The 16,951-nt window shown below is 35.6% G+C and overlaps 1 protein-coding gene across 1 annotated transcript; it reads right to left on the reverse strand.

Moving 5' to 3' along the window:
* Window positions 1-4,140: 4,140 nt before the first annotated feature.
* Window positions 4,141-14,270, reverse strand: LOC129927658 (uncharacterized). The gene is made up of 7 exons (XM_056037627.1): window positions 14,056-14,270; window positions 8,266-9,322; window positions 7,890-8,045; window positions 7,172-7,304; window positions 6,630-6,824; window positions 5,688-5,803; window positions 4,141-5,341 (listed from the first exon to the last, which is right to left on the reverse strand). Exons 2-7 carry the CDS (start codon window positions 9,319-9,321, stop codon window positions 5,201-5,203), a joined length of 1,797 nt encoding a protein of 598 aa, XP_055893602.1. The 5' UTR covers window position 9,322; window positions 14,056-14,270; the 3' UTR covers window positions 4,141-5,200.
* Window positions 14,271-16,951: the final 2,681 nt, after the last annotated feature.

Consider the following 16,951-nt stretch of genomic DNA (forward strand, 5'->3'; position numbering starts at 1 on the left):
ATTTTGTAGAGAATTAGGCTAACACCTATAATATAACACATGGACGTAGCCGGGAGAGGAGGGTCTTCAAACCATCACTTGCCTCAGACCTCTTTGTCTAAAATTGAAACTTTACTTACTGCCCCAGTGCAGCCAATTTAAGCAAACTACAGTCACCAAATTTTATGAGCGTAGCCAAAAGGGTTTTTGTGGTTTCCCTTCCCCCTCCAATACAAAAACTAAAGCATTTACCATTTTCTATCTGTCGCTGGACTCCATTGAATAGCAGATTTGGTTTTTGAATTTTTTAGCGGAAGAGTAGCAGGCTAATTACATTTTAGATACCTCAGAATATGCATTTTTAAAGCTTAAAATAACGGAAATAATGCTTGGTTCCGGGGCTTCGCCCCGGACCCACTGTGGGGAGCTCGCAGCCCTCCCCCGGACTCCCTAGCTGCCATTTGGCGGTGTGTACTGTCTTTCCACTAATCATAGGAAGAGCGTATTCTAGGGTAAAAAAAAAAACGTTTGAAAGAATGAAAGATCAGAATGTAATGAAGATTAATTACATATACACACAAACTAATATATATAAATATCCCGCCCACACCGAAAATATGTCACATGCCATTTGTGGGCCGGTTTATATGGTAATGCCCGGGCCGATTTTGATACCCAGTCCGCCCCTGGTTAAATCCACGATTTTATACCTGCAGTTAACAACCAGCGGATTTTTTTTAAAGGCTGACCCTTCCCGACAGTCGAGTGTACAAGAACCATGTCAGCCAAAGCTCAGCACCATTCCAGCGTGCAGAGTTATGCCAGGAAGAGGCGGAGTGAGATCAATCTTCATAGGTAATGACAAATGGTCTTTGTCGAAGGTTCCCGAGGGTTCCACGACAAAACGTTCACAACTTTTCGTTCACCCGACAATTTTTTCATACGACTTTTCGTACAGGTTTTAAAACCTGCATTCTTTACCTAGAGGCCCGAACCAGACACTGGCCCCAAAACACACCTATAGAAAGAAAACTATATGGAGAGCTATCTGATTCGGAAACCACTGAACAGTTCATCTCATGTACTGGTTTTGTCATCGGAACGTTCCAAAATAATAACGAGAACGAAAAAGAAGAAGGATGTCCTATACGATTACGTCAGGTAATATATAATGAAATTACCACGACAAAAGCACATAGGCTAAATATAACAAATAGACTAATAATCTCATAATCTGTTCACACTTTTTTTAAACCACTAAAGTGTCGATTATAAATAAATGAAGTCCCCCCCCCCCTTTTTCAGGCTTCTATATAAATGCACTAAATAACATTATTAAATCATGATTAAAGAAATATAATAGTTGTACAATTCATCAGGTGTCCATTATAGTCTTACATTTAATTTACATATTTCAAGGGCTGGATTTATCTATAGGCAATACAAGCTATAGCTTAGGGCCTCGAATAAATATTTTGTACGGACTCGTAGCATCAGTCTAAATACTGCACTGTATGTTTCGTTAAAATTGATTTGTTTTATTTGGATGTCACCTTTATTGAGGGCCACGAGTTTTACCCTGTTCTAAATCATGCCCTAATCACTAGACAAAGCTGTTTAAAAATTTAATGATAACAATCATTCGCCTGTCATCTAAAGTTAAGTTTTTATTTTTATTAAACAAAGATAATGTAAACATACCAATCGAGATATATATTTTGACATTTCACTATTATGTTTATTACCTGATTTTAGTTTTATTCAAGATTTTTGTTTTGTTACATTGTTCAGTTTTTGTCTGTGGAACCTTTTAACTTTAAAAATATTAGCAGCAGGTTTTTTTAAGTGTGCTATTATCGAAAGAGGGGCATGAGCAACTAGTAATACTGACTGTATTGAACATATTTCATATTGTTTTGATAGGGTTAATAATCAAGTCTAGCAAAACATGTAGGCCATACCCGGGTCTTTGTAGACAGGGGAAATACTACATTCGAAGACATTCGAAGATAACATGCCTTGTAAATGTGATATAAATCTTTTTTAACACCTTACTGCTCAAAAGACCTAGGCCACACGTCTTAGTGTAAGACTTATGATAAACGTCATGCTGGAAACAAAAATATTAGTGTTACACGTCATGGTACCAACAGACTTTGGTCTTTGTTTTTTTTTTTTATTATTAAATCATGGAACTTGAACATGAAAGCATTTTAGACTTTTTTTTTCTTTTTGTTAATCCTGAATTATCTTCATATTGAGCCCAAACAACACAAACAATGTAAAGACTTTTTATGACTTTTATTGAATACATACATCAAAATGATCATGGACATAATATCAAGTTTTTAAAACGCAGTCATACTTTAAAAAATATTATTGTATAGAATGTTAAAAGGAAACATGGCATCTCGAAAGAAATGACTTCATTAATAGATTTAAAAGTCTAAATTTTTCATGATAATTTTATTAGAATTTTAAAACACACTGGCCGCTTTCTTTATGCAAATAAAATCATTATTTCTGAAGATTAACATTTTAAAAATTGAACATGAGTTTTCGCTCTTATATTTATTTCATTAAATAATACATTTTATTAAATACATTGGCCCTTTTAAAAAAGTGAAGATTATGATTCAAAAAATGTTAAAATTGATTTCAGCATTAAAAGATGACAAACGTTTTGCACAGTTGAAATGTTATAAAATCACTTAAAACAATTTCAAATCCAAGTCCAACTAAAAATGATGCTGCATATTTTTAAAAAAAGTTCTTAAAAAAAATAAAAATTATTGAGATAAAAAAATATTTACAGCCATTTCTCTTGTTTAAATCACTCGTATTAAAAATAAATAGTCAGGGCAGTAGAAAGTTATCTAGCCATTAGACTTAGAAGGCTTATTTTTTTTTATAGTTTTATAAAGATTAATGTACACATACTAAAAATCCCTACGGTCCTACGATTTCATGATCTCCTTTTTCTAATGGCGGTCAGAGTTTGTTTTAAATATGCTAGATAAGAAGAACACAATAAGGCTAGCTCTACTCTTGACCCATGACTACTCCTCTTTCAGACACATCAAATGGTTAGTGTCATTTTGAGAAGTGATCTGGACGCTAGCAGAAGGTAGGAGGTGGAGTCGATGAAAGGAATGCAAACCCACCCAGCCGGGAAAGGTTGCGACAAGTTAGGCGCGACAAGTTAGGCGCTTCAGAAAACATTAGTAGGGGGGAGGGGAAGATCATAAAAATTGTATGTGTTATTTAAAAAAAAAAGAGTAAAAAATGAAAATGCTTTTAAAAAAATATTTACAGTTGCATACAGAAAAGTTAAAAATGTAATATGTATCACTTAGAAGTTAACTGTTGTACAAAATCATTCACACGTGAACAGAACAATGTGGAATAGACAGAGAAGAAGAAAAGAATCTCGCTGATGTCATCCGAAGATTCGATCAATCGCTGGATAGAAGAGGAAGAAAAGAGCTTAGATAACAATCATTTCAACAAACACACATGCAGATGACTAGGTAGAGAAAAAAAGTAGACAAGTAGACAAGTAAAAAAGTAGACAAGTAAAAAAAGTAGACAAGTAAAAAAAGTAGACAAGTAAAAAAGTAGACAAGTAAAAAAGTAGTCAAGTAAAAAAAAGTAGACAAGTAAAAAAGTAGACAAGTAAAAAAGTAGTCAAGTAAAAAAAAGTAGACAAGTAAAAAAGTAGACAAGTAAAAAAAAGTAGACAAGTAAAAAAGTAGACAAGTAAAAAAGTAGACAAGTAAAAAAAAGTAGACAAGTAAAAAAAGTAGACATGTAAAAAAGTAGACAAGTAAAAAAAAGTAGACAAGTAAAAAAGTAGACAAGTAAAAAAAAGTTGACAAGTAAAAAAGTAGACAAGTAAAAAAAAAGTAGACAAGTAAAAAAAGTAGACAAGTAAAAAAAAGTAGACAAGTAAAAAAGTAGACAAGTAAAAAAGTAGACAAGTAAAAAAGTAGACAAGTAAAAAAAAAAGTAGACAAGTAAAAAAGTAGACAAGTAAAAAAGTAGACAAGTAAAAAAGTAGACAAGTAAAAAAAGTAGACAAGTAAAAAAGTAGACAAGTAAAAAAGTAGACAAGTAAAAAAGTAGACAAGTAAAAAAAAAGTAGACAAGTAAAAAAGTAGACAAGTAGTTAAGTAGAAGAAGAAAAGAAAATAGTAAAAATTTTCTTTTGACAAGCATTCGTACCACGACAGATACAGGCAAAGACAGAGTCATACAAACAGATTATGCAAGGACAAATTCAGACAGAGTCAGAGAAGGGCAGATTCATACAAACAGATTAATACAAGGACAGATTTGGGACAGATTCAGAGAAGGACAGATTCATAATAACAGATGAACACAAGGATAGATTTGGGGCAGATTCAGGCAAGGACAGAATCAGGCAAAGGACAGATTTAGGCAAGGACAGATTCAGGCAAGGACAGATTCACACAATGACAGATTCAGACAAATTCATGCAAGGACAGATTGAGGCAAAGACAGATTCATGCAAGGACAGATTGAGGCAAAGACAGATTCACACAATGACAGATTCAGACAAGAAATTCATGCAAGGACAGATTGAGGCAAAGACAGATTCATGCAAGGACAGATTGAGGCAAAGACAGATTCATGCAAGGACAGATTGAGGCAAAGACAGATTCATGCAAGGACAGATTGAGGCAAAGACAGATTCATACAAGGACAGATTGAGGCAAAGACAGATTCATACAAGGACAGATTGAGGCAAAGACAGATTCATACAAGGACAGATTGAGGCAAAGACAGATTCATACAAGGAGAGACTCAGACAAGGACAGATTGGGTAAGGACAGATTCATACAAAGACAAATTACAACAAACTCATTCGACCATCGATTCATGCAGTCATTGATACATAAAACATCAGATTCATATAAGGGCAGATTCATGCAAGCAGTTTCATACAAGCATAAACTCATGCACGCACAGCTCTACCTGCACCAATAATTTTGCTTACAGAAAATACGCAAGCTCACTTAAAATAGCTCTAGCAAACGCACATACATAAAGACGCTCTTAAAATATATTTTTAGTTTGTTTATCACAGAGCAGTTAAGAAATTAAAAAAGATCATACGATCAAGGCCACCAATGGGATCACTAAGTAACAGCAAACATTTGTTTGTCCAGTCAGTATTTCTAAAAGAATCATGAGCCTACTACACATCATAGGGAAACTGGCCTCTTTTCTTGCGATTTTTGAAGTCCTCAGTCCTGTCATGGTGAAGCTCGAGGTGGCTAAGACACGCCTCTCTCTCGTGTTCTAAAAACTGAACTCCATGTTGTCTGCAAACTAAAGACTGAAGGGAAAAATATTTGTATTAAAAGAAAATTAAGTAATTGCTTTAACCTTCTCACTATCATTGTGCTAAATGTGTTAGATATGATAATAAATTACTCCTTTCAGCAATTCTCGAGAGCTTAGACTTAGAGTAAGATTAATTATAGTGAAGATTGGTAGGCTTAATCGTCAGCCTAATTATACAATAAAATGGAACTAACTTTACAGTGTAACTTGCGAATCGATTCTAATTTAGGCATACCATAAAAGTGTTTAAAAGAAGACAAACCATCAAAATAATAACCAATATTATTTAGTTTTAATTAAATATGGCTACACAGGTCTACTAATTGGGAGATACTCACTTTTCTTGGATCCACTGTCTCTGGTTTCATGTCATGAATGTTTTTCATGTGTTGATTCAGAGTTACCTTCTGGGAGAATACTTTGAAACATTCTGGACACTTGAATGGTTTCAATACTGAGGAAACAAAATACTATCCAATGTTTACATGGACTAAATGTTGGTCTATTATTTAATTAACAGCAAATCATCCACATAACATTAGCTTTTTACAAAGCTTATATCAGCTCATTCTGTCAGGTAAAAAGTTTTAAAATGTTATTTCTCCCACAACCATTCTCGGATCAAGTTGAAACTGCACAAATAGTCATGAAGACAATACATGAATCAATAAGAAAAATTGACATAATAGTCAATTAATTACTGGTCATTGTTTGACGCCTACAAGGGAATTTAATTCTTCAGTATACAGAGATATGGCTAAATAGTGTGGGTTTTTAATGTAAACAATTATTTATTGTACAAAACAAAGCATGAATCAATTAAAAAATTAACCATTTAGTCAATTAATTATTGGTAATGAATTATTTTGTTTGTTATCGAAAATGGAGAATAACTTCTCAAAAATATGGACAGATATAGTTATTAACGTGGATGTTCCCCTTAGAGACGCTTTTTTTTTTTTTTAATATTTAGCTTATTTTATTCTTCTCTCATTGATGACCTCACTCAGATTTGAAGTTGAATTTAAACATATATACATGGAAATGGTAACTAAACTACAAGTGTTCAAACATTATAGGCTTACTAATTTAAGTAAGAAAAGGAATCTTGTTTATTTTGCTGTTGGACCTTCATGTCCATAACACCCTCTTAGCATACATTATTTATTATTAACGGCTTATTATTAGAACGATGATATTATTTAAGAACACACACACACACATACAAAGCATTACAAATGCATGACATTTCTTAAGTTTAGTGTCGACTCGAGACCTACCTGAGTGGGTGGACGTGTGTCTCTCCATGTCTGTCATGTCAGGCATCTGTGCCCTGCAGAAACAGCAGACCCACTTCTTGTCAGGGTAGTGGTTCTTGGCATGGCGTCTCATCTTGCCCAGTTCTTTGGCTACGTGATCGCAGACCATCCCATTGGTATTGGTTTTGACCACACGACAGTGCAACATACCATCAGCTAGACAAGGGACATGAGAAATTTAAATTTGAGTTAGCATTTATGCTAAGCATTCCAGTGCGTGATTACATTGACATTACCCACTCGAAAGTTAAATAATAAAACTAAATAAAAAATATAAATTATGGCTTTCAAACGGGTAGACAAGGATTGCATGCTTTTCTTAATAAATAATAATAATCCTAATAATAAATATAAGGCCCAGAACTTTATGATACTTAATGAACTAAGAAAATTAATTGATGTATCTACCTTGCTTGCTATAAATTACTATTATTGCTGTCTGGTAATGAACAGCTCCGCGTGAAGAGCATTAGTTTGGTGTACGTATTGCTAAAAGAACTCACCACCGACATAAGACATGTCGTCCAGAAAGGCGTTGAGCTTCTCCTCAGGCATAGCAGCTAATCTTGGGTTGCAGAAAGCTTGGCCGTAAGCTCCGAAGTGCAGGCTATCCAGATCAACCCCATCTATATACAACTGTGATAGAGATGTGTGATCGTTATACTGATATGTTGCTTTAATTAAAAAAAACCAGAGTCATTGTAATCACAACAAGTTTTCAAATCGGTCTTAGCTATAGATATAGGCCCACAGCTTACACCGAAGTAAAAAGATATCACAGAAAGCCAGCGGGGACTGCATGGGAAACAAAAAAAAAAACTAAAATCAAGAGTATCCTTTAGGATATGACGGGCTCACTACAAAACTATTTAGCCAGCTGTTTGCTACAGAGTTGGACGCTCCTTATCAAATTATATAACAATAAAATGTATATAGTTAGGACAACATGAGTTACTTTTACGAAAGAGTCTGTCTTAGTGTTGACATATCGTATCAGAAGAAAATTAGGCGATGCATGCTTATTTAAATCAAATTTTTGTTATACTTCTGTTACTGTTCTTCCCAAAAATTTCCTTAAACAAAACAAAAGATATTTTAAAATTTCTTTTAAAAATTATATATATATATTTTAAAGCTTATCTAGTGTACGTTCATTTTGATTGAGTCCAGTTCATGAATTGTTACGCTTCGTATTGTAAGGATTGTTGAAACTGTACTCACACTAAGGAGGTGCTGCATGTTTGGGAATAAAATCAAAGCATCGATATTCATGTGGAGATCAATGGGCACTCGAGGGAGATTACTGCGATGAAATAATTCCAGAAGCTCCATACGTAGTTGTTCTTTTTCTTCAGGACTTTCTGGCAATTTGGGCACCTGTGAAAGTGAAACAAAAGTTAATAGATTAGGCCTTATGTGCTAGTTCTCTCCCTCTTTCTATCTATCTATCTATCTATCTATCTATCGATCTATCTATCTATAAGTGCATCCCTGTTTAATAATCCCCTTTCCCCATTTCTTTAAATGTTTTTCAAAGTTGTTACAAAATTTTGGGGTTATTGATCATTAAAAGTTGAAAGGCTACAAAACAACTCACTTTGTAAGCTCCAGTACTGTCACAATATTTTTTTTTCAGAGGGATGTCCTGGAAGTGAATAGTAACCTCATGCAGCTCGTGGTCACCATAAGGTGGAGGCTTCTCCCGTTTCTTGCTGTTGTCTGTGGCATCCTTCTGAGTTTCTTCCTTGATGGCCTTGCGCTTTCCTCTGAGCGAGACTCTAGGTGGCAGAGCGTCTGGAGGTGGAGCAGCTAGCACGAGTCCTGCTACACTCTGTTCCGGCTGAGAAGTGTTAAGTTGTCTCGCTACTAGAGACTGAATGCTGTCTGGTGGTGACAAATATAACCGCTTAGCAGGATTGGTCGCTGAGTGCTCAAGGGGAGATAATGATCTCTTAAAGAATCTGCTGTGGTCCGCGCTTGAGGTAGGCACCTGTGGCACTTGGTATTGTGGAAAAGATGGTGCGTAAGGTCCAAAGTACGCAGCAGCTGCGGGAGGCATGGTAGGGTAGGCTCCGTGCAGGTAATGAACTGGAGCTGCACTCCCCATGGGTGTCATCCCTGGATAGTAAGGACCTACACCCGGAAACTGATGCGATAGTCTTAACAACATCTCTTGCTGAGCTAAGAAGTATGAGGGGTGATACTGAACTGGATAGTTGCTTTGCTGTTGACTGCTTAAGCCATGGCCATGATCATGAGTCAGCATTCCGTCAGGTCCATACCACGGTCTCCATACCATCTTGGGAGATGACGCATACTGAGGCAACGACCAGCGTAGTGGGGATGCACAGGCATTGACGATAGGTGGTGAAACAGTCTCGTTGAGACCGACACCGCTGTCTCGTGTTCTTGGAACAGTTCTCCGGATGACATCACTGCTAGCGGCTATTGCCTCATCACTCTCGGAATCCAAGCCCACCACATCTATCTCCTCACCATGAGAATGTCCATCTTTGTCCGCCTCATTCTTAATCGCAGAGTCGTAAAGTGAAGCGCCATGACTGTGAACTATACCAGAATCTATTCCTGTAGACTCAGTACTGGAAGCTTCGTCCGTCAATCCAGGCGAAGGATTAAGATTAGCCTGATCCATTCTAAAGTAGAAAATAAATAGTATTGTCATAAACAAAGCTAAAAACTTATTTTTTTAAATTTTGGCCTATTCAGAATACAATGCTTCTCCCACTTGCCAACTGGGAAACATTAGGAGTTTACTAAACCGAAGTTGATTAATAATAATAATCAGGGTAGCCAAAAGTAGTTATTTGAGAATTCGACAATAGAACAGCGGAAAATACGTTGACATTCGTTACGTCTATTATCATAAACATAAACAATTCAATCTATCCATGCTCAAAATATCCTCATTAGGTATTATTAAAAATATCCTCATTAGGTATTATTAAAAATATCCTCATTAGGTATTTTAAAAATATCCTCATTAGGTATTATTAAAAATATCCTCATTAGGTATTATTAAGCTAGTAACTTCAACTACATAAAGGCAGTTTAATAACTGTAAACCTTTTTTTTTTTTTTTGGGCGGGCCATCTTGTAGTACAATGCATGTAAAGAACAGACGGAACTATTTTTAAATGTAATGGTAACAAAAATTATTATTTTTTTGTTACTATTGCTTTATAATTTGATTTTCCTTGTCATACTAGATAATTAAGAAATATTGTTCTACCATTTTTACATCAAGGTAATTCCATTGGTTAACATTTCTCTTTATTCTGTTAACATCTTGGGTATGTCCATAGAAATTCGTCATAGGGCAAAGTCTATTAGATCTACATTGTCTATACACACATACAGTCACGCCCCCAGGTGGTCAAGACAAGGGCCTCTTAGTAAACTGGCGGATCTAAGGATTGGGGCGGTACTGTGGTAGAGGTGATCGCCCTCCCACTCGATCGACCTTCCCACTCAACAGTGCGTATGTGGGGGGTGGGGTGGGGGTTGTAATGAGAGAAATTAAAACAACATGTATGTTTTGGTGCGCAGTTCGATCTATGAAATCCTAGTTATATAAAATGTAAATGTCCCTCCTCCCCCCCCCCCCCCCAATACTCTACAATTGAACCTAAGAAGCAGGTTCTATAAAAACAGGTACAGACAAGTCGATGAGTTATTAGTCAATCACTGGGGGTGAAGGCTACCCGTTTTAGTGTGCTCATTCAATACCCCCCCCCTTTCCACCGTGAAAAAAAATGCATTGTGATAGTAGGCTTATATATATATATATATATATATATCCGAAAACAATGAAGGGAGGGGAGAGGCGGGACTAAGTTATTTCTAATCCCTTTGGACTCTACCGATACAATTCAATGGGATATGGGAGCTGGCTTACATTTACTGAGAAGTGACAATATTTGTAAATAAGTAGTTAATAATATAATACGTATTACTTATGGATATTTTAAAACCACTTTTTTTTTAAAAGATTTATTTCTATTGATTTCCACTGAGAAGAGAGGAATATGTAACGTACAAAAAAGTCTTTTTTATTTTTATTTTTGACTTTTTCTCAAACTTAAATATTTTTTGACTTACTTATCCTGTAAGACAAATTTCCTTACGGATAATAAAGATTATTATTATTATTATTATTATTATTATTATTATTCAGTTGCAATAGGAAACTAATTGGTTAATTTTTTTTTTTTAAATTAATTCGTGTTTTGTTAGAAACAATGAATAATTGTGCAAAGTTTAACTTGATCCGAGAATGGGAAGTGGGAAAATTAACAAGTTCAAAATATGTACCAGACAGACAGAGTGAGCTGATCTAACGTATTGATGAGAATTATTTAAAAAAATAATAATTTTCCCAGTCATTTTTATCTTCTATCTATTCCTTATAATTAATAACATACATTATAGATCTAAAACATTAAGGTTTCAGATCTTGAGAACCATGAGACAGATGATGTAAAGGTCATATGTTCTTTGGCTTATACTTAATGAGGGCCAGTACAACGACGAACCACCTTTACTTTTCCGCAACTAATGTTAGATATCAGAGCTGGGTGGACTTACGATCCCAAAACTAAAAATCTCAGTCTTCACTAAAATTCAAAACCGGAACCCCTAGGTTCAGAAGCCAAGCCTTTACCACTCTGCCACCGCGCAAAAGTTGCTTTGGTAGAATTACTTACAAATTATTGGATTTTTTAAAAATTGTATGTTTTTCATTTTGTTTCTTAATTTTCTTGGATTTCATCCATCAACTACATTGTATGGATTTACCGAGTTAAGGTTGAATTTTTAAAAAAATTAACTCCCGTATCTGTACTTGGTTGGTACCATACATTTGATCAAAATTCGTTATGTGCATTTATTTGGAAAATAATATATGCAGTTCAGCATTTGTTGACATTTAACCTCATTAATAATAATAATGACACTAGCAAGAAAAAGATCCCTGATGGAAGAAGACGTAGAAGTCATCTATAGTTGGAAGCGCTTGCCTGTGATGTGCCCTCTACTTCACTGCATTTGTCGCAGAGTTGGCTGTTATTCAGATATTGGATAAAGACCTTATAAATTTACTTGTTTATATTAAAATCCGATGTTTTCATTGAAATGTGAATAGAATCAGTTATTGCACAATGCATGACATTTTAACGACGTCAGTTCGCTCTGTTTTTCAATATGCATCTTCTAGTAGAGTCTGGATTTTGATTATTCTGAATTTAATTTAGAACTAACTAAAAATACATTCTATTTAATATTAAATGTGTATTCTAATTTTATATAAATGAAGAACTATTAGACAAATTCTAGATGGTTGCATGGTCGCGTGGCTTACGTTCTGGACAGCCTGACCTCCACCATTACTCGCCGTCCTACGGAAGGTTTGGGGTAGGATGTAACCTTGAACTTAGAAGGAACGTCCCAACTTGTAAAAGAAAAACAGTCTAGAAGTCACTGTCTAAAACTGTAGTATTACAAAAAAGATCTACCTGTAATTAATTCCAGTGGTTTTATTTTGTGGGTACTAATGTAAGGCCTATGCCAGTAAAAGACTGGTCCGATCAAAGTGAAACAGTGAATAGCCAGAGGCAGAGTCCAACGCTTATTGGAGAACTGTTCACTGCTCATTGAAGAAAGGGAGGTCCCGGATAACGGCTTTTTGTCCCCCCCCCCCCACCCCGGAGAGAAGTTGGATTCCAAAATGTAGTGTGTACACATGGAGAGTGACTTGCTAACGGTCACACAGTAACCACCAGACACCTAACTGATGGTACTAACAGTCTGTTATGGTGTTTTCACATGAGTTCTATGGTGTGAAGTTTGGAAGGGGGCAGGGAGGGGAAGTAACACAAATCGACGAAGTGTGTATGTGTTTTTCGAAAACAACAACTTTACTTTGTGTTTGAAAGATAGGAGTGTGTACGAGTGTGATTATGATTCAATTCCATTTATGTTACAAAAAACGCCATTGTGGCCGTTTCCAATGAACTATAATGCTACCGAATATTTTAGAGTTTCTATCATTGTTATTATTATTACTATTATATTATTACTTCTGTTAAATAAATCCCCCATTAAATACAAAGACACTAAGACAGATAACACAAAAGATTATCTAAAGAATTGAAACGTTTAAGTTAGGTATTTAGGTAAATATCAGAACATTCAGGCAGTCTTTTGAACAGGCAGCATAATATACTAGTATAAACTGTCAGCATTACAGCGTTCCAACTAGAGCTAATGCCCAGGCTGCGTCCAGGCATTTATCACGTAGCGACTGAAATAGGCTCTAGACATGTACAGTACAAACCAATACACCCTAGTCCAAACAACACTAGATTTTCTTGTACTCATTTTTCCTCACTATCAAATATTGAGAACATAAAGTTGGGAGAAAAATATTTCTAGAATTATCCAAGCTAGGAAATGACTGGTTTCTGTTTTATTATTAATAAAACTTGAATTTATTTACTATGAGGTAAACTTTAATATCAAAACTTTAAAAAATTTGGGCATACAGTCTTTGAAATATTGTATAAGCTGATCAATTAGACAGATGCTTGATACAAACATTTGTTAAAGTATACAATCCATAGCGACACTGAATAACCATTCGGCGCAGTTGAAACAAAAAGTAAAACACTACTTTGGATTATAATAATTGGACTATTAGTCAAGACTCAAGTTATAATGAGAAATAAAATGATCTGAGGAAACTGAGAAGAGAATACAAGTGTTGGATATTTCCTTACTCAGACATTTTCAAATAGACAAAATTTAAGTGTACAGGATTCCATGAGTACAGTAGCAGCAGACATCTTTACATATTCATTAGGAACTTTTAGTTATGGTTTTGTATTTTTATAATATGGTTTAACGATTTATAAATAATTTTTACATTATTTTGTTTAATATTATTTGGTTACAAGTATTCATGAAACACGAATGTTACTTAAAACTGTTATGCCAAATGTATACATATTTAGTTTGTATTCGATATTATTTTAATTTGTAGATACCATTCTATGTTCTTAAGAAGTGCACAATTGGGACAAAGAACTTTCGAATTAATGCAGCTTTTTAAAAAATGATTTGTTTCAATACTTAGTCTTAAGAACACTAAAGTGTATTAGATGAAGCAGAGAGGACAGGAAAGAGCTGGGAAGAAATTTAAAAAACTAGCAAGAGAGTGTGGCGTGTTTTTACTGAGGCCCTATGTTCCATGAGGAACGTGTTTTTACTGAGGCCCTATGTTCCATGAGGAACGCAAAGGAAAGATGATGATGATACCGTGTTGTACATGGTAAGGTGAGTACTAGAAGTAAGTAAAATATTTGGTACTTACCTAACTGTCACGTAGACATAAGACGGAGGTGCAAGTCACGAAGAGTAAGTCCCGAAGAGCAAGCCCCTTAGCGCAAGCTCGGAAGTGCGAGCCCCGAAGAGCAAGCCCCTGAGTGCGAGCCCCGAAGAGCAAGTGTCTTATTAAAGTAAGTCCCGAAGTAAAAGTAATATATGATTAGGTAACCATTTAGCTCACTAGTTAAACTCCAAATAAAGAGAGCTATGAATAAATCCAAAAAAAAAAAAAAAGATCTCAGAAAGATTCTGAAGTAGGTGTCTATGCAAAAAATCGTTGGTATAAAATTAAAAAGCATGTGATTCTGGCTTATATAGTAGCCTCTTTTCTGGCCTTTTAGTGTGTAGTCAAAAATAGTTGCCCCCCTTTTTTTTGTCCACGCCCAAATTTAGGCCTCTAAAATTTTCATTGGTCAGTTTTGTTTGTTTGTAAAAACAGAAGTCACCAGACCGAGGCGTAAATCATTAGAGTAATATCCCCCAATCCCCCACCCCTTCCTGATAAACGGAATAAATAATACAAAAGATGATCACCCCCTTAAGCTTATCTCCCCTTTTACTTTTCTTTTGTTCCGACTGGGTGAAGTCGTGACTCGTGGTCAAGTGGAAAGAACAACTCCGTCGGACGTCGGTCAACAAGTGCCCTAAACTGACCGGAGTCAAATCTGGTATCTCTTTTGATGCTCGGACGAGGGAGCGCCGTATCTAGGCTTCTATTCAGAGTCTATCAATAGGATTTGTATTGAGGCGTGGAGGTTGAAACAATATAGACTCATGTCCGTCCACACCACACCTTTGCTAAATCTGAATCCTATTGAACGAAAACATTGATAAGACAAACAAACCACGGGCACTTCAACTGATAAGACCGAGCTACTACCACAAGACACCATATTTGCGAATCATTAAGATTTAGAGCACGATATGTGTTGATGAACTTTACGAAAAGCACCAAAACGTCATAAGCCTCGAGAATTTTTTCAATATATATATATATATATATATATATATATATATATATATATATATATATATATATTGCAAAACGTAGTATTTCTCTGTTCTTAAAATATTATTACTACCTCTGTTTTATGTGTAAATTCATTATTACTGGGGATTTATAAGTTAACCCTCACAAGTCCACACAAACATCCATACACAGACACACACGTTATTTGTTTTGAAAAGGAAACAAAATAAAAAAGTGTGAGATAAGAGCAAATGTGATGAGCTCTATTTCTCTCTAAGTCAATGACGGTGGATTAGGGTTAACTTGGGACCAGGCGTCATCAGAGTGGAGACGAGAGGAAATACAAAATAAAAAAGACAAATATTTGTGAATGTAGGGTTTGGACTTAAGTATACTTGAGGCTGGACAGTGTTCTCAACATTTTGATTCTTTAGACCACTCGAGTGTTGACCAACATAAACAAAAACATTGATCCTCCTAAACTTGTCACTTATTCTATTAAATAGAAATCTGAGAGATAAGTATCTTATAATCCCCCCCCCCCATCTTTCTTTATTTATTTTACCTCCCCTGCTCTTACTAAAACTGGTACGTTCTGCTCGAAAGACGCTGACTCCATAGCCAAAAAAATAAATAAATACAAGAAGGGTTGTGAACTGTGACCCCTGAACACTTTTTTTTTAGTAATGTTTCCACAGTTACACACGTACACAGATTTACTTAAACACCCACGTTGGCTACTGAAAGATTATGACATAAAGAAATGGCGAAGTGAGACTCGAACAACGAGAATCTACTTGGTTGCGAATAAGAAATGTTTTGTTTTTTTTTGTTCAATTTTATTTCTAGGTCTGTCCTTGACACCTTGTTGCCTCCTCAAACTGAAAAGTCGCCAAGGTTGTTTTTTTTTGTGTGATGTTTGTGTAAAGTAAAGGGTGCATAGGCGTCTGTCTACATGTGGTACATGGTCACATTCAGGCTGCCTATACTGAAGCAGTGGCTCATGGTTATAATGTTACTATTAATGCTGAACATTTTATTTCTAAACGGACGCTCCCCTGAATCTAGTCCTCCTGTACACTGTTTCCAACGAGAGAGAGAGAGGGTGGAGAAGGGACGACTAGGCCAATGTATTTGAATTTCTCTTGTTCTCAATTATTTGTAATTAAATGTGCATAGCTCCTTCGAAGAAGAGGAAAGGTTCTGCAATACACTTTTCTCCCATTGAGCTTTACTAGATCTCATCACAGATGTTTTGTTTTATGGCGCCCAGTTTTACCATAGGTCTTAAGATGGCACGCCAATGTTAGTTTCCCGTGATTTAAGAGAGTGCAACAGCCCCCAACGTTTGCTACACGCTTAGAAAGAAATCTATCCCACCCCTCCCTCAACTTCCCATTCCATTCCTTGAACATGACCGTCCATAGCTTGAATATTTTAAACTTTAATACTTAAGATCTAGCTAATTATGCAAACTCTTCAATTAATGATTCGGTGCACGTGAGTTTTAGCTGCTTCTGTTCTTATACGGAAACAGCTTTGATCAAAAGATCCCAAGTATGTCGCAACAGGCTTAAATCTCAGCTGCTAAGCAATCCTACAGCCCTCCAGGAGGTTCACTAAGAAGTCCGTTGGTGCTATGGCGCTAATTGCTACCGGAACGTGACTGGATAACTCAAAAGGATAGCAACACCAGATTTAAAACAGTAAAATAATTTTTATAAGCATCGATCTCAAAACGTTTCGCGTGCGGGCTTACATACTAAGCAATACTTTAATACTCAATATAATTTATTAGAATATTTAAGACCAAGCTGTTGTAACAGGTCATAAACATAGATTATGTTAAATTAATAAAACCTTCGTATAATTCTAAAATACACTCAGACATGTACAGTTCTGGTTGAAGGGT

This window comes from Biomphalaria glabrata, chromosome 8 (assembly GCF_947242115.1).
Source record: "Biomphalaria glabrata chromosome 8, xgBioGlab47.1, whole genome shotgun sequence".
NCBI lineage: Eukaryota > Metazoa > Mollusca > Gastropoda > Planorbidae > Biomphalaria > Biomphalaria glabrata.

Excerpts from the sequence above, each read along its gene's own strand:
- LOC129927658 (XM_056037627.1), bottom strand. The coding sequence starts at position 9,321 with ATGGATCAGGCTAATCTTAATCCTTCGCCTGGATTGACGGACGAAGCT. Across the intron at positions 8,046-8,265 it reads ACAGTACTGGAGCTTACAAA|GTGCCCAAATTGCCAGAAAG; the intron begins GTGAGTTGTTTT and ends TCACTTTCACAG. Across the intron at positions 7,305-7,889 it reads ACATGCAGCACCTCCTTAGT|TTGTATATAGATGGGGTTGA; the intron begins GTGAGTACAGTT and ends TCTCTATCACAG.